Source organism: Myxine glutinosa, chromosome 12 (genome assembly GCF_964187855.1).
Source record: "Myxine glutinosa chromosome 12, kmMyxGlut1.1, whole genome shotgun sequence".
Taxonomy (NCBI): domain Eukaryota; kingdom Metazoa; phylum Chordata; class Myxini; order Myxiniformes; family Myxinidae; genus Myxine; species Myxine glutinosa.
This window is the reverse complement of record NC_136272.1, coordinates 7,272,956-7,296,988: the sequence shown is the minus strand read 5'-3', so window position 1 is coordinate 7,296,988 and position 24,033 is coordinate 7,272,956. Positions and strand designations below refer to the sequence as shown.

The following is a 24,033-nucleotide window of genomic DNA, read 5'->3' as shown; positions in this document are numbered from 1 at the left end:
GGAGAGAGGGTGGGGGAAGAGAGGGAGGAGAGAGGGAGGAGGAGAGAGGGAGGAGGAGAGAGGGAGGAGGAGAGAGGGAGGAGGAGAGAGGGAGGATGAGAGAGGGAGGAGGAGAGAGGGTGGCAGGAGAGAGGGTGAGAGGAGAGAGGATGAGAGGAGAGGGGTGAGAGGAGAGAGGGTGAGAGGAGAGAGGATGGGAGGAGAGAGGGTGGGGGAAGAGAGGGAGGAGGAGAGAGGGTGGGGGACGAGAGGGAGGGAGGAGAGAGGGTGGGGGAAGAGAGGATGGGAGGAGGACAGAGGGTCCTACTATCTCGTACTGAGTGGCCGGTGCAGCAATGGGCACTGACCTTGCTTTCTCAGGGAATGACCTCACCCAAACCATGTCAGGAAAATGCGTCCCACAACATTACAGAATCACCAGAACCCTTCAATGTTGTAACCAAGCACTCAGGGTTGTCGAGTTCTTTGGGTTCGCACCCCGCGTGCACTCGTCCGTTTGTCGAGAAATATGGTGAAGGACGATTCATCTGACCGTATCACATTTCTCTACTACCCGGTGGTCCATTTCCTGTGTTCTTTGCACCACTGGACTTGCAAATGTGCATTTCCAGGTCTAATGAACAGTTTGTGCACCCTGCAACCTGACTATGGTATCCCGAACGGTGGCGTTATTGGCGGACCGTTCTTGATGAAACTGTCTGCTCACTCCCCAAGTTGAAATTTAGTCAATTGATCTGCAGTTGTTCGCCTGCTTTGCCGTGCACTTCAAATTAATGCACGGATATCACAATCCTGGAGTATCTGGGCCTTTTGCTGATGGTCTTTTCCTCGAAGTTCCATGCCGACATCACCTTGGACACCGTTGCTCGTGAAACATCAGCAAGTTGAACTGTCCGTCACTGAAGCTCCTGCCAAAGGCGCCCCAACACACATCCCTCTTTCAAAGTCACCGAGGTCTCCTCTTGCAGCCATGCTAGTCATAATTATAGACAGCCAGGCATGTGCAGCATTTTTATGCATGACCCTAAGCATAATGGGATGCTTAATTAACACATGGGCCACACCTATGTGGAAGCCGTTGCTTTCAATATCCTTGGTGTCCTTCATTTACCCAGGTGTTTCCGGTTTTTTTGTTCACTACCTGTACAGAGACCAGTTAAGCACAGTATCGCTTGACTTTTTAACAGATGTACCGTACAATAAACAGTTTGACATGGAGAGATATTGTTTCTGTAACTTATGATCGCGGTCTCACAGGGTGGTCGAATGAGCTTGTAGGGTAGTGGAAGGAGCGGTGCATGCAGTAGCATCGTTGTGCATGTGAGTACAGGGTTCCGCCGGTACACACATTCAAGGGCCTCAAGATCCTCCCCACATTCCTGCCAACGAAGGATTTGCAAGTTCAGTAGCGCTCGCACAGAGGCCCGAAAACATCCGACTCTGTAATTTACCAAAGTTCGTTTAACCATCCTGCCAACTCCTTCCGGGAGGGTTGCTAATGTCTTCCCAGCATCCGTTCATGCACACCTGACGAGCCATTCGTTGTACCTATCCAAATACAGCATTTCTGCATCCGGTCTCATTGGCTGGGTTTAGGGCATGGTCGGCCTTATAAACGGAAAGTCTTATGGAGTTTGATTGCAATTTGACCCAAAATAAGTAATAATAATAATAATAATAATACATTTATTTTATATAGCGCTTTTCAAGAAGCCCAAAGACGCTTTGACAGAGTACAAAAAACAAGTGCAAAAAGACAAAAATCAATAGGTAAATAATCAGAGCAAAAGGAAGGAGAAGGAGAAGAGATAGTCAGGGGTTAAATGCTGTGGGTTAAATGTTGAATGCAGTGTTGAACAGGTGGGTCTTGAGTGATGTTTTGAATGCGGTGAGTGAGGAGGAGTCTCTGATGGTGTGAGGTAGTGAGTTCCAGTGGGTGGGAGCAGCGATGGAGAAGGCCCTGTCCCCCCAGGATCTGAATTTGGTCCGGATGGGGGGGGGGGGGGGTCAGGAGGTTGGTACCAGCAGAGCGGAGGTTGCGGGTGGGAGTGTGTGTCAAGTAAAACAAATGAATAAGAGTTGAATCTCCCCAGTGGGTCATTCCATGTCAAATCATCAAAGAATCTGCCGTCATCTCTCAGATTTTTGTAAAACTTTGGGAACCAATTGGGACCCATGAAAAACGGCAAGAACTCAAATATTTTTGCTAACAGCCTCTTAATTAGTGAGATACAGACTAACGAACTTTGGACTAATTAGCGCGACGTCGCGAATTCAAATGGCCATATCTCTAAAAGTATAACACCTAGAGAGCTGGTTTTGGTGTCATTTTAAAGGTATTTTCATGCCCTATGAATTTGTCTGGGCAACATTTTCCTACCTCCAACCACAAAAAAGTTATCACAAAATATAAACTTCAATTGTGAATCCCCAAAGAATGTATCCTTCAAATTTCCTCAAATTCATCCCAGAGGTACCTTATGATGTCAAGAAGCTTCCACATAAATTTTGTGATGGGCACTCCAATAGTTTCTGAGATATGAGCAATAATGTACATGTACGTATGGCATATAGGTTCGAAAATCAGCATTTGTAATGCATTATACAATCAATAAGTGAGTTCAAGTACACAGTGTTCACTAACCTGACTTAGGCTTTCAATTTCCTCTTCAATGCAGCAACAGCAGCACTTGTTTCTTTCTTGGAAATACAATATGTCCTTCCAGTTGCAGTGGTTGGTTCAACAGTAGTAAGCACATCCTGGTAGTCAATAGTGAGAGGGTCTGATGGTTCCGGAAATGTATATGATGGGGATGGTCCATGTGGATGGAGGAACTTAACATCCACCTCATGCCTCTCTGGGGTATGTTCCATGACACATGCAACCCACCAGTGACCATCATAATCCACTGTAACATAACCAGTTATGGCTGAGACATTGTGATCGATCATCCCAGGTGTAAGTTTCACATGTTCCTTTCGTTCTTCGGCTGAGAACGAAAAGGCTCGAACTGTGACTTTTTCCTTAGACACAGGAACAAAGCAATGTAGCTTTAGTGTACCTGGGATTGTGCGGGTCTCTTCGAATCTTGCTTTGAGTAGTTTTGATTCTTGTTCATACTGTTCTGCTGTTGCAAACTGGCAGTTGACATTTGCAATCTCTGAATCAGCAAATTCAAAAAGTTGGCGAGGAGTGATGATCTGTTGATCATATGGTCGTTGGAGACTGGCTTTAGCTGCTAACCGCTTAATTGTCCCGCCAACTCCATCAGATGGTCCCTTCCCATGCGACATAGCAAAAAAGTGCCATTCAGCTGGGACACCGAAATCCTCTTCATGGAGGCATAAATTGCTGAAGTTCTTCCGATTCTTGTACTGGGCTGCACATCCGTCGGAGAAGTAGCAAACCTTTTTAGGGCGCTGTCCAAATTTGGTGGTTAGGAATTGAAGGAACAGTTTTTGGAACAGATGAACTGCCACGGTATCATGAATGTTACATTCTGATATGATGGCAAAATTTATGTGTTCAGGAGTTTTATCTTGCATACTTTGCCGATAGTAGCACACAAACGGGTGGATTGTGGCCTGCAGGTTGTTCCAATGGAATGACTGAGATGCATCCTGAACTACAAAACTATAGTTCTCCGCAAAGTCTGCAATGACCAGGAACACAACAGGCTCAAGTGTATTCTTCAGATTCTGTAGGTAACGCGACTGCTGTTTGGCAATGAAACTGTGTGGTAACAGTTTCTGAAGGCTGCTTTGGAAAGAATCCAGAAAGTCAGCAACTGTCTGAACTTTCGTCTCAAGGTTCGACCGATCAGTTGATGTCCACTGTTTATACTGCACCTGGTCGATCATGTTGTCTTGCATATATGTTTCAAGCTTATCTCGAAGACCCGCCATTCCGGGACACTCTGAACACTTGCCAAAAAAACACTCAATGCGAGGTGGGTTGCACTGAATAGCTGCAAGACAGTGACTGTAGTCTTTAAACTCACCACCAGTCACAGAATCCAGTTTTGCTCCAGTGAACATGAGCTTTACATTTTGATGTGTTGTGCAAACACAGACTGAGTGTGTTCCACTTGATCCTGCTAGAACACACTGCCTTGGACGGAGTTCAGCAAATTTTGAAAATCCAATCTTTACATTCGGATGGGCCTCCTTGAAAAGCTCATATGCTTCCTTCAGATTACATAGCACTAAATGTTTTTGCATATGTTGCTTTTTCCCATTGACTAGAACAGAAACAAAGTCTTTCATGCCAGGCATTTGTCTGCTTATGGTCTCTGACAAGTAGAATTCCCTGACCTTTTCCTCAATTTCCTTTGAAATCGCTTTTCCCATCTTTGGGTTAGGCATGGTGAGAATTCCTTGTTCTCTGACCAATGCCTTTGCTTTCCTAGCCATGTAGCTTGACACATCAAACTCCTCTGTGATCTCAGCAATTGTCCAGCTTTTTGGCAGAACAGTCAGCACCTGCACTTGTTCACTTTTCTTGGTCGTTGATTCAAACTTGTGCTTGAGTTGTTCTATCATCTCCTGTCCTGCATCCTGGAGTTTGTTAGATGGCAATCCTGTCGCGATTTCCAATTTTTCTTCACAGTGTCACCGATTTTCTTGGTTTTGGATTTCACATATTTATCTGCAGCAAGTCTCTTTTTTGGAATAGGTGATTCGCCAATCAATCCCAAAGACTCATTCAGTGTATTCAGTTCCATTTCAGGAGAATGAAATTCAAACTTCCCTGAACTGCCTGGTATTGGTGATTCACCTCCACCATCATTGTCCTCACTACTGCTAATAGCGCTGCTGGTCACTGGTAATGGTATTTCACTCTGAGTCTCTACCACACCTGGTTGTCTTTTTGCCAGTTTCTTACGACACTGGGTACAGATTTTCTGTGCACTTTGCAGTTTGAGGCTTGGATGAGCGGCTATGGCTTTTTGGCTAACAGCTCTCAAGCCAGACGACTTTGGTTTTTCATGAGCTCCAAAGGGATTGCAGCAGGATTTCTGCTTCAAGATGAACTTTTCCTTGGCAGTCGTCATTTTTCTGCAGCTCCTTCAGAAGTGAACTGCCAATTTCTGTTGGTGGCAGGCCTAAGCATTACACTAAGCCAACTTGGACTTTCCCTGGGGATCTTAGACTGTGAAAGTTGCATCACCTCGAATTACCCACATGGGAAATCCCAGTTGGAATTCCCCAGATGAGAATTCCCCTCAGGCCCAGTTGAAAATGAAAGTATATGATACTTCAAAGCAATTGATGGTTGTTCCCTGTGTTCCCTGTCATGGCTAGGTTAGAATGATTGTATAATACATTACAAATGCTGATTTTCGAACCTATATGCCATACGTACATGTACATTATTGCTCATATCTCAGAAACTATTGGAGTGCCCATCACAAAACTTATGTGGAAGCTTCTTGACATCATAAGGTACATCTGGGATGAATTTGAGGAAATTTGAAGGATACATTTTTTTTGGATTCACGATTGAAGTTTATATTTTGTGATAACTTTTTTGTGATTGGAGGTAGGAAAATGTTGCCCAGACAAATTTATAGGGCATGAAAATACCTTTAAAATGACACCAAAACCAGCTCTCTAGGTGTTATACTTTTAGAGATATGGCCATTTGAATTCGCGACATCGCGCTAATTAGTCCAAAGTTCGTTAACCTGTATCTCACTAATTAAGAGGCTGTTAGCAAAAATATTTGAGTTCTAGCTGTTTTTCATGGGTCCCAATTGGTTCCCAAAGTTTTACAAAAATCTGAGAGATGACGGCAGATTCTTTGATGATTTGACATGGAATGACCCCAGTGCAACTCTACTTTCTGACGAGGTGAGATGTAACTTCCAACGACTGTGTTCAAATTTTAACTCATGAGGAAGTTTGTTTATGACATGCAGTAGTCTCGTCGAGAGGAATGGCCTTTCATTTGAATCTTGCTGAAATAGCGAAAAAATAATTGTATTTATTTCATCTACCGGTAACTTTTTTGACATTTTCGATAAAGTTCACCTAAAGCCGGGTCCTCTTCAGACTTTGCTGTCCTTGGCAACATGCACATCCCCAAATATCTCTCCAAAGCCAAGTACCTGGATGTCAGATATAAGCATCTGTGTGGGGCTGGGTGTCGGTGGCAACCCGGCGATGGCAGAACGAAGGGCATGGTGCCAGGTCAGCGCCTCGGGGTGCGAACGAGCGAAGAGGCGCATGCACAGGCGGCGACCACACACGGTTACTTTCCAAAGGCCTAACGGGATGACATCAATGGAGGAAGGGAAAAGGAAAATGGTACGGATAATAAAACTTCTTTTTTTTTTTGTCTCGCGTACGAGGCGGCACAAAGATGGCTGCTCATCCACAACCCTCTACACGTTGAAAGTCGTCCTGAAACGGGTGAATTGAACCAGGAGCGAATGATCAAAACGGCCAACGCTAATGTGATGGCAGAACATGAAGCTATCCTCGTGCTAACAATTTAATAATGGCAAAAAGAAACAATATTCATTACGAACAATTAATAAATTACTAAACAGAGGACACAAAGCACAAATGTTGATGGGCTTCAGGGAGACAATAAACAAGAACCTAACAATCAATTAAAGTCCATCCCGACTCCATGGCCACAAGCTTGAACATACAAAGGTCAAGTGAGGAACGACTGGCAGCAAGAGAAAATAAGCGTTAGCGAGAATACAATAACCTAACTTGGGAGTGTGAGGAGGTGGGGATAGAAGGGACGGGCAGTGAGGGAGGGGTCGAGGGCGGGGGGGTTAATGGCGTCATGTCTCATGTCTGGCAGCGATGACGGGAGATGAAGAGGCGTGGGTGGTCCGATCCAGTAGCTGCCGTTGACCGTGTCGAGTCACATGGTTTAGTGCCCATGGCAGCTCTCCGATTCTCACCGACAGGGACGGTGAGCGCAAAGGTTACGAGCTCGTCTCTGTACTGCAATGGAAACTGCCAATCCTCAGCTCTGATGGCCACAGTCATGGACTCGATATATCTCCATTTGTAACCAACTCCCTCAGCCACACTCATCCTCGAATAATTCTGTCTGTGGGTGGGACGGGGCATTTCATGTGTCCTGGCATAGGAGCTCCCTCGGTATGTCCAAATAGTTCCATGCAACCCCTCAGGCGATGAGGCTGGGCACCCAGAATGCCATAGAATCTTATAAATAAATATATAAATAAAAAGGAGAGAATCACGTGTTCACGAAGGTAGACCATCAGCGACTGTGAAATGATTCACCTTCCATGGGACGGCGGTGTGAACAATTAGCGAAGTGTGAGGTGAATCAAAGCACTATTTCTGGATTCTTCACAATAACTATTTACCAACCGACTTGTGAATTGCTCCGAGTAAAAATATCATGGTCACAAACCAGAAGCGAAACCGAACAAAATGAGACAAACAAATCCGAGTTCTCTGAAGAGAGCATTTAAATGTCACAGGTGAAAAAAAAAGATTCCAGTGCGACGAAAAAGAAACCCGTTTGGCTGGAGGGGGAAAAAAAAATTCCCAGCTCCACCCTCCACATGCATTGCGGTCCCATAGACAGGAAAAGCAAGGAACAAAGGAGTTGAGTTGTGCAATCAGCTTGGATTTTGGAAGCTTAACCAGAAGGGGATTATGGAAGAACGCGTGCATCCTGGAATTGTTGGCGAGGATCGGAGGATTGATAGAAAGCAGAAAGAGCAATATGGTCCATGCTAAGGCCATATATTTTATTAACTATCCTGTTCCCCACACATGTATGTATGTATGTATGTATGTATAGGATATATGTATGTATGTATGTATATATCTATGTATGTATGTATATATCGATGCATGTATATATCTATGTATGTATGTATATATCTATGTATGTATGTATGTATATATCTATGTATGTATGTATATATCTATGTATTTATGTATATATGTATGTATGTATGTATGTATGTATATATGTATGTATCTATCTATGTATGTATGTATGCATAGTATATATTGTTGCGGTTTTTAGAACCTTCACTTTGTAAATTTAGTTGTAAATTTCTTTATAAATAACCCCTGTGTACATTTCCCCTTAATTGGCTGTTAATTGAAATAATTGCACCTTAGTTAGTCCACATTGCAACACGAAGCAAATCATAGGCCCTTTCGTAGTTATATCATTATTATGTGTTTCAGGTAAGGCCATATTTCCAATAGTTGAATCTCCGTTGCATCAAATCAAATAAGATAGGATCCCTTGCAATATCCCCATGGCCTCCTAAAAGTGCCAGTAAGGCAGTGTTCGCTGCCCTTTGGCTGGGGCTCGTTTGATTGCCCCAAGACGCCATTGCCCATGTGCTCCATCTCGGAGAAGAAGAGGGAGGAGCCGGCAGAGCACGGGCGTGGCACCACCTCGTCATCGAAGGTGGAGTCAGCCAGCCCTTACCAACCAACCAGGAATCAGTGGGCATGGCTTGAGAGGGCGGAGAGAGAAAGATCTGGCAGGTTCGTGAGGGTTCCACGGGGGTGGAGATAAAACCCGTTGCGCGGAGCCCCAACCGAGTTCTGTGGAGGGAGGCACTTGAGCAAGTTACGAGAGAGAGAGCTTCAGAGACGCGCACGCGCATGAGCCAGGTTCAAGGGAGTCGGTACGAAGCAGACGAGTGAGGAACGGAGACGAGCTGCTGCAGAAAGCCCTGCCGTGTGAAGCCGAGTACGTGGAGCCGCCGGCTCCTCGCTTCCGAACTGTGAACCTGGAGCGGACCTCTCTGCTGCGCATTTTCCCCGGACCTTCCTGCCCTGTGTCCCACCTGAACCTTCTCCTTCCAGCCATTCGTTCCTGCCTGCAATTCCCTATTCGTGTGAGTCTGTTTGTATTGTCCTGTGGGAATAAGTAAACTTGTTTAAGGATTGCACTGTCTTTTTCTGTAAATTACGTTAGTTTCTCTTTCTTTGGGTTGTGTAAATAATTAGTAATAAATACCTGTTCCCCCTTACTTTGGTTTCTTTCTCATCCGACGGCTTTAGTGATTTCCCGATTGAGTACCTGTGGCACGATTTTGGCCGAACCGCTTCGCAATCGGGTTTAGTCTATTGCTAACAGCTCGGATTCCGGACTGCTAAACTGCTCGGCAAAATACCATCTTGTCTGGGATTCGAGCGGTACTCGTCTCCCTGTTCTGCGGAGGGACTGATAAAGGTATTCGGGATAAACCCTGGACCAATAACCATGATCAGTTCCACCCCGCAGAAGAGTGTTACAAGTACCAGGACCGGTCGGACGGCCAGCTTAAAAAGACAAGGGGATTAAACCCCCCTCGGTAAGGGGAGTGCCGTCCACCGGATTCCATAACAATATGTATGTATGTATGTATATATATATATATATTGTTACGGATTTATGTGAATTTATGTGAATTACTATTCAGGTCATTGCTTATTAATGTTTATTCTATTAAAGGTTGTTGTGGTTAAATGGTTAGAGGCGCTCTGGATAACAGGAGATCGGAAACGGGATGGTGAACCGGAAGAGAAGAAGAAGACAAGGTCCGGGAGAAGCGGCCATCTTCTTCTCATCGCCCAGCTCCGACGCGAGCGGTGTCGATATTGAGCAGCGTGGGGAACGCTGCGTTTGAAAGCCCGTCTGGCGAGAGGAGTTACCGGTGCGGGGTAATTACCGGTTACACGTCAAGTTGCCGTGGGTTCGTGCACGGAACCAAGCGTCCGGCACAGTTCGCCTCCACGTCTACAAGGACGCGTACGGGTCGCACCTTGGGCCTCACACGCTTTGCGAGCTGCGCTTTGCTTTGCAAGGAGGTGTGCGCTGCAGCAGCTGTTCCCGGTACGCGACGTGCACGTTTGGAGCACGTCAGCCAGGGGTTCGTTCAACCGCCCTTGTGCGGAGAAGTCGACTTTCACCTTGGTCTGGAGGGGCCCAGAGACATTGTGAGGGACAGTGACCATTGAGGGGTCGTGAGTGGGGAAAGGGGGGAAATATATGAGATGGCCATCTTAGTAATATTGGTGATTGATTGGGGAATATATTATTGAGTAATCCGGATCCTTGGTGTGGGGTTGCTTATTGACCTGAATTGTTTGTGTCTTTCATATTGATTGCATTACGAAAGCGTATAGATCATATATCTTTCTGGCGGGGTCCTCCCACGGTCCGGGGGTCACCAAGACCAGGTAGTTACCGGGAGGACCACGTAACTAACTAACCAACCAAAAAAAAAAAAAAAAAAAAAAAAAAAAAAAAAAAATATATATATATATACGTATATATATATATTATTTATATATTATATATTATATATATTATATATTATATATATATATATATATATATATATATATATATATATATATATATATATATATATATATATATATATATATATATACAGTATATATTGTTACAGACACGACTTTGATGTTAAAGTGGGCCGAGCGGAATGGCCGTCGTGTCCGCACAAATTACCCGACTATACTCGACGTTGACGAAGTCGCGCGATGCTGGCTCAATAAGAAAAAGAAGACACCCGGCTGGACTACAATAACACAATACGACACCAGGGGTTCAGTTCTCAAGACCTCCGGAGGAGGTTATATTAAGGCGGAAGGTTAGATTACAACTACAAGAGGGACAGCATAGAAAGACAAGCACTTAGACACAATCTTATATTATTCCCAACAGACGACAGATAAACGGGACAAAATGCTGACTCACACGGGGATTGATGGCAAGGACAGGCAGGTAGCGATGGCTCCAGGTGCACCTGGGCTCAAAGGTCAGAATCGACTCGGTCCGGTCCAGAGATGCGGGGAGGTCGCAGCGCTCGGATGGCGTCTTGTCTGCTCAAGCTGGGGGCGCATCTGACTCAGCGCTCGCAGGTGGCTTTCCTTCTCCAAGCTGGGTGCGCATCTGACTCAGCGCTCGCAGGTGGCTTTCCTTCTCCAAGCTGGGTGCGCATCTGACGTCACATCCGGCGCGGGGCCGCGTATATCCGGCGGGGAGTGACACGCCCTCGGCTCGTTAGCTCCGCCTCGTGGAATCGGCACGTTGCTTCTCATTGGGTGCGTGCGGGGGGTTTACCAGGCTCCGCCCTTGACGAGGAGCTGACAAGGAGCCCCTTCGTGGTAACCCCGTGGAGCGCATGGTCTATGGCGCTAATCGAGCCGGTGTGAGGACGCATCCTCCCCCGCTCCGCCGCCATCTCCTCTGTTGTTGTTGTAATTGTTGGGGAAGAAGATGGAAGGAGGTATGGGAAAGGTCCTAAACTCACTACTGATGCCATATAATCACATTCTGGTGCAACGAAGAGTCATAATTAATGGAGACGAGGCCTTAACTGACATAGAATAAGAATAACTAGGAAGATGTCCGAAAGTTGTCTACGTGTGGTGCGGTGGACCTGGGCACGACATTTAATGGGGGAATAAGGGGAAGGTCGGCTCTACTGATTGTTATTTACATGCAATGGGACTAGGGAATGGGGGATCGGGGAAAGTTGGGGAGTATTGGAGAAAATAGGGGAATATTTACAAGCGGATATGGAGGCCAAATTCCATATTCGCAACATTATATATATATATATATATATATATAGGGTTAGGGTTACCAATTGTTACGGACGCGGGTTGGATGTTATTTTTGACCGAGCGGTTGGTATGACCGCGACCGAACAGTTATTCCCCGACTAGACCCCGATTCCACCCAGACGTTGACCAAATCGCGCTATGCTAAATCAATGATGGAAAGGACACAACGACTGGGATAGATGAAACGACGCAAGGGTACAGTTCTCAAGACCTCCGGAGGAGGGTATAATTACAGTGTTGGAGAAAAGGGGGTAGATTACACGGTAGTGAGGTAAAGACACAGAAGAGATAGGCACTTAAATACCGTCTTATCTTAACCCAGACAGACCACAGACAAACGGAACAAGGCTGACTTACACAGGGATTGATGGCAGGAAGGGACAGGTAGTCGATAGCACAAGGTGCACCTTGGCTCGGGGACAGGATAAAGCACGGTCCAGTCCAGAGATGCGGGGAGGCCTCACAGCGCTCGGAGGGTACGTCTTGCTTGCTCCAAGCTCAGCGCGCATCAGCCACAACCCTTCCGTATATATATATATATATATATATATATATATATATATATATATATATATATATATATATATATATATATATATATATATATATATATTGTTACGTGGTCCTCCCGGTGGTCCTCCCGGTAATATATATATTGTTACGGTCCGCGGTTAAGGATGTTGGTTTGCCGAGCGGAGGCACCGCGACCTAACAGTTTCCCCGATTCACCCGATCCCCAAACGTTGGCCGTATCGTGCCACAGCTATTCAATAGGAAAAAGACAAAGACGACACGGATGTGAAGAAGAGGAAGACGAAGGCAGAAAAAGGTTGGCAATACTACTAAATTTATTTACTATTTACAGGCTCGAAATAACCAAGGAGAAGGAAAGATAAGAAAATAATATACAGAAGGTATTAGAGACACAGTGAAAATTACTAGCTTATACAGACTTAATTGAATACCCAGGACAGAACAAACAGAACAAACTCACGTACACGAATGGGGAACTTGTAGGCAGGAATGGCTGGAAGGAGAGGAAAGTCCAATGGGTCCGGCAGCACGATCGGCGCGTTGGGCAGCCGCCGTTCCTTCGTGGCCCTGCTCAAAACCGCCGTCCAGGCCCCAAGCCTGTCGAGTGTTGTTGCTGCTGTGGACGCTGCTGCTGGCGAGCAAGGCGACGAATAGCAGGCTTTGTGCTTCCCTGGATGATCTCTTCTCTTGGACCTCACAACCCAGCTCTGCCTTGGACCCTTTCAACTCAGCTCTCCTCTGACGACCCAGCTCTTTTCTTTGCACCTCACCACGCAGCTCAGCCCTGGTCACTCTTGCGCGCGCGCTTTTATAACGCCGCCGGCGATTAAGCCGCCGGCCTTCAGGACACGCCCATCGGTGTGCTCACCTCGGCCCTGGTTGGTCGCGCGACCCTCTGGCTCCGCCCTTGATGACGACGGGCGGGCACGCCTTTCTTCCCCAACCCTGCCTCGTGGCCAATGGCGGCAATTGTTGGTTGGCAATGCGAATGGCAATTGACGAAAGGGGAAATGGAGGTTTTTGGGAATGGGAATGAAGGGAATCTATCTTTTTCACTTGGTGCAATGGAGTGTCATGTTAATGGAAGACAAGGCCTTACCCTAAAACACATAATAAAGATATAAACTACTGAACAAGGGTTTTATCGTGTCCTTCAATGTGTGCTTTATGGAATTAACTACCGGGACGCCCTTTTAACCTTTACACAACACTGGAGGCAGGAGGGGCCAGAATCAAACAATGTTACACAGCAATTTACCACAATACAACACAAAAAAAAAAATACAATCCTCATATCCGCAACAATATGTATGTATGTATGTATGTATGTATGTATGTATGTATGTATGTATGTATGTATGTATATATATATATATATATATATATATATATATATATATATATATATATATATATATATATATATATATATATATATATATATATATATATATATATATATATATATATATTTGCGGTTTTGAGTTTGTACAATAAAGGTTAATTTCCCCCTCATGGTTTAGTCACACAACAACATATATACATACATACATACATACATACATACATACATACATACATACATACATACATATTGTTGCGGATATGAGGATTGTATTTTTTTTTATTGTGTTGTATTATCAACGGATTGTATTGAGGCCGGTACTTGAGGATTGAGGCCGATATGAGGATTGTATTGGCAACGCCGGTACTTGAGGATTGAGGCCGATATGAGGATTGTATTGGCAACGCCGGTACTGGAGGACGTCACAGGATCGGTGAGTCTCCAAAATCCGCTTCGTGCTGTTGCGAATATGCAGGACTATGTCCGATTGTTGTGCTGCTCTCCGACCATGAGAACTGCAACGTCATTGTTGACTGGCCATCCCCTTCCCTCCCCCCTCCGTCCTCCCTTCCCTTCCCCCTCCACCCTACCCCTCCATTTTCCCCCTCCCCCTCCCTTCCCCCTCCACCCTACCCTTCTCCCACCCTTCTCCGCTCCCCCCCCCCCCCGTTCCGTTCCCCTCCCCCGCCCAGCAATGCCGGGTACTTCTGCCGGGTCCCCCGTTCCCTTCCCCCCTCTCCCCTCCCCCTCCCCTCTCCCATCCCTCACCCTCCCCTCTCCCATCCCTCACCCTCCCATCCCCCCCTCTTCCCTCCCCCCTCTTCTCCCCTCCCCTCCCCCGCCCGGCAATGCCGGGTACTTCTGCTTTTATATATATATAAAAGCAGAAGTACCCGGCATATTATATATTTAATTTATATATATATATATATATATATATATATATATATATATATATATATATATATATATAATTATATATATATAATTATATATATATAATTATATATATAATTATATATATATAATTATATATATATAATTATATATATATAATTATATATATATAATTATATATATATAATTATATATATATAATTATATATATATATATATATATATATATATATATATATATATATATATATATATATATATATATATATATATATATATATATATATATATATATATATATATATATATATACATATATATATATACTAGCGGGGTCACCCGTGGGAATCCCACGGGCATGGATGTGTGTGACATTTCGACATATTGAGTTATATGCTGCACATTCATTTTTACAAAATGGTTACTGGCAAGTCATCAGATCCAGAAATGGTGTGAATTTAGTTATTTCACATAATATGTGACCCCTCACTCCTCTCCACCTGACACTCTCCTGTCTCCACCTGACACTCTCCTGTCTCCACCTGACACTCTCCTCTCTCCACCTAGCACTCCTCTCCTCTCCAAACCCTCACATCCCTCTCCTTTCCAATCCCTCACCTCTCCAATCCCTCACACTCCTCTCCTCTCCAATCCTTCACACGCCTCTCCAATCGCGCCTCACACTCCTCTCCAATCGCGCCTCACACTCCTCTCCAATCGCGCCTCACACTCCTCTCCAATCGTGCCTCACACTCCTCTCCAATCGTGCCTCACACTCCCCTCCAATCACTCCTCTCCAATCGTGCCTCACACTCCTCTCCAATCACGCCTCACACTCCTCTCCAATCGTGCCTCACACTCCTCTCCAATCGCGCCTCACACTCCTCTCCAATCGCGCCTCACTCGCCTCTCCAATCGGCTTTCCCCGTCTCGTTTCTCTCCTTTTTCTCCCGTCTCGTTCTTTTTCTTGCTCCAAATCGGCCCGTCGGAATCGGAAATCGGCCCGTCTCGCCCGTCGGCATCGGAAATCGGCCCGTCTTGCTTTTGTGCTTGTGCGTAAATAAATTGTGTTCATGACACCATTTCTGGTGTTGGGCTAGCGGCTAGGGTGCCGGCTTAGGATCCTGGGTTCGAATCTCGGTCGATCGCCGAATTAATGCCAGGGGGGTTGACTCAGCCTGTCATCCTTCCGAGGTCGGCTAATTGAGTACCAGTTCACTGGTAATTCCCTGTTTGTCGTTGAAGGCGGCAAAAAGGGTTGGCGTCAGGAAGGGCATCCGGCCGTAAAACATTGCTTCAAAAAGGGGACAAAAAACAACAACTACCACGGTCCCCGAAAAGGCCAACCCCCGCTTTGCGGGGAAAAATGGCCTCTAAACGGTGGTTTTTACACCATTTCTGGATCTGATGACTTGCCAGTAACCATTTTGTAAAAATGAATGTGCAGCATCTAACTCAATATGTCGAAATGTCACACACATATGCCCGTGGGATTCCCACGGGTGACCCCGCAAGTTTGCATTGACGTTCGTCGATGGACTCGTTCGCCCGTCTCATTCGTTTTCTTGCTGCATCCTGTTCAAGTCTGCGTTCTTCATCGATCGTCTCATTCATTTTGGAAATAGAAGTTTCCACGCAGCGCATGAATTGTCACGATCCTCAAGAGGAATTTGTCTCGTAATCATCAAATGATAAATGGCAAGTAAATTATATTGTGGAAAATTAGAGATTTCAAATAAACCTATTTAAAGTGTATTCGCACATAACTAATTTTAAAAAACGAAGAAATATCTCTCGGTAATTTCCTGAAACATATTTTACTTCCGGCTAATAATGTTGAATTAAATAAAAACGAAGAAATATATGTCGGCATCATTGTTGACGTTTTTGTGACGACTGTCATCAAACGAAAAAGTAATATATCTTAACGGAAAAGCAAAAGCGAATTTTTAATATATATCGACACGTTGCCGTCGGTGTCATGTTGGGCGGTGTATGATACACCATGACGCGATTTTTAAAAATATATCTCTGCATTTTCCCGCGTGTGTGGAATGTTCTCAATTATTGCTGACACCGAGTCCAAAACCATCGATAAAAATGAAATCATATGGTGAGTTAGATTGGAGATAAAGGCGTGAGAGAGACTCAATGGCCTTGAAGTTGAAGTTACAGGCGTTTGAGAATTCATTTCGTTCTATAAACGGCAACTTTCATTGGATTTCCTTCCCGTTTTTTTTCAACCGAGTCGAAAACTATGTTAGCGACTGTGAAAAATGAAATGATATATCGAATTTTTAATATGTATCGACACGTTGCCGTCGGTGTCATGTTAGGCGGTGTATGATACACCATGACGCGATTTTAAAAAATATATCTGCATTTTCCCGCGTGTGTGGAATGTTCTCAATTATTGCTGACACCGACTCTAAAACCATCGATAAAAATGAAATCATATGGTGAGTTAGATTGGAGATAAAGGCGTGAGAGAGACTCAATGGCCTTGAAGTTACAGGCATTTGAGAATTCATTTCGTTCTATAAACGGCAACTTTCATCGGATTTTCTTCTCGTTTTTTTTCAACCGAGTCTAAAACTATGTTAGCGACTGTGAAAAATGAAATGATATATCGAATTTAAAATAGATATCGACACATTGCCGTCGGTGTCATGTTGGGCGGTGTATGATACACCATGACGCGATTTTAAAAAATATATCTCTGCATTTTCCCGCGTGTGTGGAATGTTTGTGGAAAATTAAAGATTTCAAATAAACCTATTTAAAGTGTATGCGCACATAACTAATAAAAAAAAACGAAGAAATATCTCTCGGTAATTCCTGAAACATATTTTACTTCCGGCTAATATGTTGAATGAAATAAAAACGAAGAAATATATGTCAGCATCATTGTTGACGTTTTTGTGACGACTATCATCAAACGAAATAGTAATATATCATAACGGAAAAGCAAAAGCGAATTTTTAATATATATCGACACATTGCCGGTGGTGTCATGTTGGGCGGGTGTATGATACACCATGACGCGATTTTAAAAAATATATCTCTGCATTTTCCCGCGTGTGTGGATTGTTCTCAATTATTGCTGACACCGAGTCTAAAAGTAAAACCATCGATAAAAATGAAATCATATGGTGAGTTAGATTGGAGATAAAGGCGTGAGAGAGACTCAATGGCCTTGAAGTTACAGGCCTTTGAGAATTCATTTCGTTCTATAAACGGCAACTTTCATCGGATTTTCTTCCGTTTTTTTTCAACCGAGTCTAAAACTATGTTAGCGACTGTGAAAAATGAAATGATTTATCGAATTTGATTTGAAATAAAACTGGGGGAGAGCAAGACACCACGGGCCTACAAAACAGGACTCAAAGCTATGCGAGTTAATAAAATGGTGGATATTTGTTTATAGCCACTCCCAGAATGGGTGGAGCTATGGGTGGAGCTACTCTGCAAACCGAGTAAGCCACACCCCGGACAGACACCCAACAGATAGACAGACAGACAGACAGAATCATCTACGGCTATTATAATATAGATACATATATATATATATATATACATATATATACATATATATATATATATATACATATATATATATATACATATATATATATACATATATATATATATATACATACATATATATATATACATAACATATATATATATACATATATATATACATACATACATATTGTTATGAATTTGGTAATGCAACATCTAGAGCTAGGTAGATCTGAATAGGTAGGTATTCGGCTGTCGTGACCAGGGACTCTACATGTAATAAGTTCTTGATGTTTAGGCGTTTGTCGGGGTAAGATGTATGATTGTGGATCTACCTGGAGGTCCGAGTGTTAAATAGTGAGGGATTAAAGGTAACGCCCCTGTGAGTATCACCTAGTAATCAAACCTTTGTCCTTTATGGCACTGCAAACCACATAAACATTAGTTAGGTCCTTAGCGCAACATTAAATAATCCCCTTTCCCTGACAAGGACTTCGTATTAAATTGACAGGAAACCAGGTCAAAAACACCACCACAATTGGCCGCCACCGTGTACACCTCCAAAGGCCTACAAACCTGGCCGGCACGTGTTATGCCAGGACCGCAGGGTCGCGTAACGGGGGAGATGTCAGGAGTCGCGGGAGGCTTTGATTGGCTGAGGAGTGCGCAATGTGACGTCATCGGCCACCAATATAGGCGACGGTCGGACGCCATTTCAAGAGTTGAGTTGAGTTCGTGGCAGGCACTGGGAGACGCAGGCAGGCACCAGAGAGTTGAGCGGTGGTGGAGAGTTGGAGAGGACACGCCATTCCAGTGGCAGTTCGAGTGCAGTTCGGGTTGTAGGGAGTCGCAGGAGACACACGAGAGCACACCCAGTTGGCACTGAGCAGTTCGTTGGCACTTGGCTGCCAGCACTCCCGCGTCGAGTCGAGTGGAGTTGAAAGGAGTCCTTCCTGTCCCTGGTCAAGTGGAGCCGCTGGCCTGCGTCGGACGCGTGGTGCTTGGAGCGAGGGGCCTCGTGGTGTGCGATCGGGCCGGAAGGAGCGGTGCTGGACACCAACAATACAAGACGACAAAGACAGATAAGCCCGATCTCCGCGTATATTTTGAACGACGGGACGTGTTATTTTCGTGATTAATCTCCCTCGTTTGTGTTTGCTGTCAGTCGTGTGGGGACGTCCCGATTTAGGTTTATTAGAATTATTAGATTTACCGGCGGGCTTTTTCACTGGCTTTACTTTTCCTAATAAACCCTTATATTACTTTTTGTACATAATATCTGAACGCAGTTTTCCTGGGTGTTTGATTTTAATAGATAAGGTTGCGGAGCCTTCGCTGCGCCCCGCCATTCCGCGCGTTGGTGTTGAACTTGAGTCCGCCATTGAGTGTTCGCCTCGGGAGTTAAAGTCTCGCAAATCGGTCATCCGTAACTGTGGTGTTAATCACGGTTACGCGACAAGTGGTGTCAGGAGTGGGATTTGAACCCGTCGGACAAATTTTTTTGTCCGCGGCGAGACATCGACACGGTCGGACAAATTTTTTTGTCCGCGGGGCGACATCGACACGGTCGGGCGTACATTGCGCCCGACGTTCGAACGCAAAATTGTTATAGGCGAGGCGGAGAAATTTAGTAATCAATTGGGCATACGGAGCGCGATATCGCGTCTTCGTCAAATTTAAATTGTGTTACTGGAATTATTAAAATAAATACGCGCGCGGGAAACAATCTTCCGGAAAGCGGATGTCGGAAATTGACGAGATGGAAGTACGCAGCGAGGCCTCCGTCAGCGTCGGGAGTGAGCCGGAAATGGGGGATAAGGAGGATAGCGTTGGAACTTTCCCCGCCGCTGGGACGGCCCCGATAGATCTCCAGACCATAGTAAATTTAATAAATGCTCAGAGGGCCGAGGGTGAGCGAAACCTTGCAGAAATTCGGGGAGACATGAGGGCTCAGAGTGAGCGATTGGAGAACCAAATGGAGGTAATGAGGGACGAAGCGAGGGCTCGGAGTGAAAAATTGGGGGCAAGGAGGGACGAAGCGAGGGCTCGGAGTGAAAAATTGGAGGTAATGAGGGACGAAGCGAGGGCTCGGAGTGAAAAATTGGGGGCTCAGGAGCCGGGAATGGCAAAATTGGGAGTTGCACAGGGAATGGCAATTGAAGTAAATGGGGAGACCGCAGGTCCACAGGTGGATGGGGAATGTCCACAGGTGGATGGGGAATGTCCACAGGTGGATGGGGAATGTGTACAGGTAGAGGGGGAATGCCTGCAGGTAAACGTGGAGTGTCCACAGGTGAGCGGGGAAGGAAATTTGGAATGTGAGAGTTGTAATGGGGAATGTTTCCCACATTCTGGCCTGGTTGTTTATCGGGACCGTGTGGATGTCACAACACCCCAACCGGGGGATGAATTTGAAATTGTGCAGCACCAGGGCGGTGGTGCGGAGCAAGAGGGGGTAGAGTTTTTGGGGGTCCATGCGATAGAGCCGGACCGGGTATTTATTGGGGATATTGATCAAAGCCTGGCGGGGCCAGGAATGATTTCTAATGATGAGGATGAGTTGATCCAGCGGCTGGAGACCTGTGACAGTCCCATGGAGGTAGAGCTTGTTCAGGCCCAAAGGAGTCTGGGGGAAGAGGTGAGTTGGTCCAAGGAGGTGGTTGGAATGACCGAGGGGACGCTCACTGTACACTGCTATTTGGAAACAGAGGCTCCAAAATTGGACAACCAGTTGGGGGAGTGTGTTGGCTCCGGGCTGGATTTGGATCTTGGAGGATCGGGAGAAAGAGCTTCTGGAGATTTGGTCCCTGTAGGGAATTTGGATCAACTGCAGGGAGGGGCAGAACAACCGGTGGTAGAGGTTGTTCCCTGCAGCTGCGGAATGGCAGTGGGAATGAAAATTTGTAAAATAAAATTACAATGGGAACTTGATTTGGAGCAGCCATGGTTGGGATTGGTCCCCGGGCTGCGGGATCTGGATATGGAGAGGTCATGGGTGATGGCCTCGGGCAAAAGTTGCCCCTTTCAAAATTTGGGTATGCCGGCCAGCTGGGGGGCTGTGATGGCGAGATTTGGACGTGGGGTCCAGCCTTGGGTGTCGAGGTACGACCTGGGTCCCACGGGGGGTCTGGTGGAGTGTGGCGTCCCTTGTCCGTCGGGGCGCCGTCCGAGCTGGTGGCTCGGGCCGGCAGGGTCACCGGACCCTGGTGGGGGTTAAGACCTCCAGAGGGGTCCGAGGTGGTTTCTCAAGCCTGGGATGGCAAATATTGAGGACCACTAGGGGGAGGTGTTGTGGGTCGCGCTTTGGTGGTGGCACTGCGGACGGCCAACTTGGGACTGATGTGGTGACCACCCGGGCATGCGGCCTGGCACTCTCCTCCAGGGACTCTGGGACAACCAGCATGTGGTGACCTGGCATGGTGGTTGGTCTATGGACGCGGGTCAAACCGAATGGACAGGGATGGAGATAGCCTGCCGGACAACCATTGGGGCATCTGTGGAACGTGATGGTGTGAGCGACCTTCCACAGATGCTCCGTTGTGATTTATGGACTCTCGGGTTGGGAAGAGAGCCATGGGGATGTGAATCGGGAGATGTGTAACGACGAGCCGAGCATATGGGCCATGCTCGGCTGGCATGTGTATGGCAAAGCATCCTTCTTTGGTGAGGTGAGTGAAATGTGACAAATGGTTGGCATGGGTAATCTGTGGGTTAGATGCAAATTTAAGGGTGGATTTTGAAATGCATGGTGGACACTGTATAGTGACGCCATTATTGATCCAGGTGTGTAGACCAAAGTGTTGGAGGCTGTGATGAAATTAATAGGGTAGCAAGACACAGCTTTCAACTGGTTGCGGGGGCAACTGTGCTGATATTTGGGACGCGGGATGATGGGGATGTAGTTGTGTAGCCTGAGGGTCAACGTGGTGCTGTGCGTGTCCGAGGTGTGTGGACCATGTCTTCTGGGTGGGTCTCCTGGTGGAGCATGGCTGTTGACTGGACCTTGGTGTGGTCAAGTGTGGGTGAGCACTGGGGGGCTGCAGTTCTGTAGTCGGACTGGGGGATGATGGGGAGGTGCAGGGGACGTGGCTGTAGGGATGCCACGCACTGCGACCGTGCCCCCCAGGGCCGAGGTTGTGTGTGCGGTAGTGTGTGTTGTGGCAGCAAGTGCTCACCACATTGGCCAGCTGGGGCTGCTGCAGCTGTGTTCCTCGCAGGGGGGCCGAAGGATGGATGGTGGGTCGCACCCTTATGGACACTCATGGGCCATGTTGGCGTTTTGACTGCTCACCTTGTCCCGGTGACCCTTGCACGGTAGAGGTGCAGAGCTGTCGTGGCCACAGGTAGTTGTGTAGTGATGATCACCGTTGGATGCGGATCCACATACCTGCCAGTGTAGTGGGGACAAAAGAGAAATTTGGAAGTATTTGGTAGGCCCAATGTGAAATTTTGGGATTGTGAAGGGTGGATGACGCTCTTGAACCTGACCAACCTGCAACTACCTGCACTTGAGGTGAGTGTTTTGAGGAGTACTGTCCCAGGCTTCAGGATTTGCTTTGGGAAATTGGGGACATGTAATTTGGAGTTGGGAAGTGAGAGCGAGTGATGACATGGCCGGTGAGGGGATGGAATGGGAGCCACAGTGTCTTGTGGGTGGCGTATGTTTTTGTATTGTGGTTACGTGTTTTGATGTGGTCGTGAGAGTGGAACCTGGAGAGTGTGTGATGATTATTGGAGATAATGAGGGGCGATAATTGTGCTTTTTGGAAATGTGCTAATGGAAATGTGTAAGGATTCAATGATTCGAACTGTGAAGGGGGATTTCACATGTGGCAGGCCATGGCAAGCCTTGTAACACCTTTTACACCATCTATGGAATTGTACTGAATTGTGCTGAGTTGTGTGGAGAATTGAATGGCAGCGGGGGAGGAAGTGTGTTTTGGGGACCATGGGTGGGGAAGGTGTGTGTGTCCGCAGGTACAGAGCAAGCTCTGAGGAGCGATGCCTGCGGGCCCCCCTCTGCGGCAATTACCCTGGCAGCCGGTGGTAACTGGAAATTGGAGCTCGTCGGTGGAGGGTCTGGTTGGGCGCCGCGGGTGAGGAAGTCCCCCGGTGACCCGTGTTGCTGCGTGAAAGCAGGAGGCAAAGGAGCCTGGTGTGTGTGGAGACCCTCACCGGCGAGGTAACGGCGGAAAGGGGCTGTTGGGCTGTCACGGGGCCAAGAGGTAAAGGGGGGGGGGGGGGGCAATGAATTTGTAAGTCGGTTGACTTGTTTTTGGGACTGCGGGCACCACAGCCTGATGCGCCCCCACCATCTTTTGTGCGGTACCTCCCCGCTGCCTAGTTGAGGAATGCACACACACGTGAATGACATCAATGCCATGGTCCTGCAGGGGGTGTATTGGGAATAAGTGCTTTGTTGATTTTTGAAATGCCTTGATGACCTATGGAATGAGAATGAGTGGTTAAGGGGTCTGTGTTGCATGAATGTGGGCGAAATCCACCGAGCCGTGTCACTCACCTGTAACATCTGGACAGGGCCCGTGGAAATTTAAGGGGGATGCATTGGGGATGGCCCCGCAGGTAAGGTTGAGTCTTGTGGCATCCACCGGGGGACGCGGTCTGTAGACCGGGTATGTACAAAGGTTAGAGTTTGAGTTTTGGAAAGATGGTTAAGTTTTGTGTTAAGTTAGTGTTGTGTGTTGTTGTTTCCTCCCTCCACAGGAACAACGAAGAAGATGTACATACTTGCATGATGGTTAAGGGGTTCAGCATGTTAAGGAAGTGTAGGTAGGTAGTCCGACTCACTTCCCACAGCCCTTCCTGATTTATTTCATAGGTTAATTAAGTGTGTGACAGTAAGTGTTAAGGCTGGAATGGTAGCCCTGCGGTGAACCTTGCAGGAGCTACGGTTCCAGGGGGGGGGGCTGTGTTATGAATTTGGTAATGCAACATCTAGAGCTAGGTAGATCTGAATAGGTAGGTATTCGGCTGTCGTGACAGGGACTCTACATGTAATAAGTTCTTGATGTTTAGGCGTTTGTCGGGGTAAGATGTATGATTGTGGATCTACCTGGAGGTCCGAGTGTTAAATAGTGAGGGATTAAAGGTAACGCCCCTGTGAGTAT

The 24,033-nt window shown here is 46.3% G+C and overlaps 1 protein-coding gene across 5 annotated transcripts in view; it reads right to left on the bottom strand.

Annotated features, from left to right (window-relative positions):
• The window catches only part of LOC137415060 (pleckstrin homology domain-containing family H member 3-like), a 58,130-nt gene that overhangs the window by 7,428 nt on the left and 26,669 nt on the right, over positions 1–24,033 (bottom strand). For 4 of the 5 annotated variants that reach the window (XM_078766417.1, XM_078766418.1, XM_078766419.1 and 1 more), the window contains exons 6-7: positions 6,111–6,268; positions 1,256–1,379 (exon numbers count right to left, since the gene is read on the bottom strand). The exons of the other annotated variant lie outside the window; for it this stretch is intronic. In XM_078766417.1, coding sequence (XP_078622543.1) covers positions 1,256–1,379; positions 6,111–6,268 — 282 coding nt within the window. The remainder of the gene's footprint in view (positions 1–1,255; positions 1,380–6,110; positions 6,269–24,033) is intronic. 5 annotated transcript variants of the gene reach the window in all.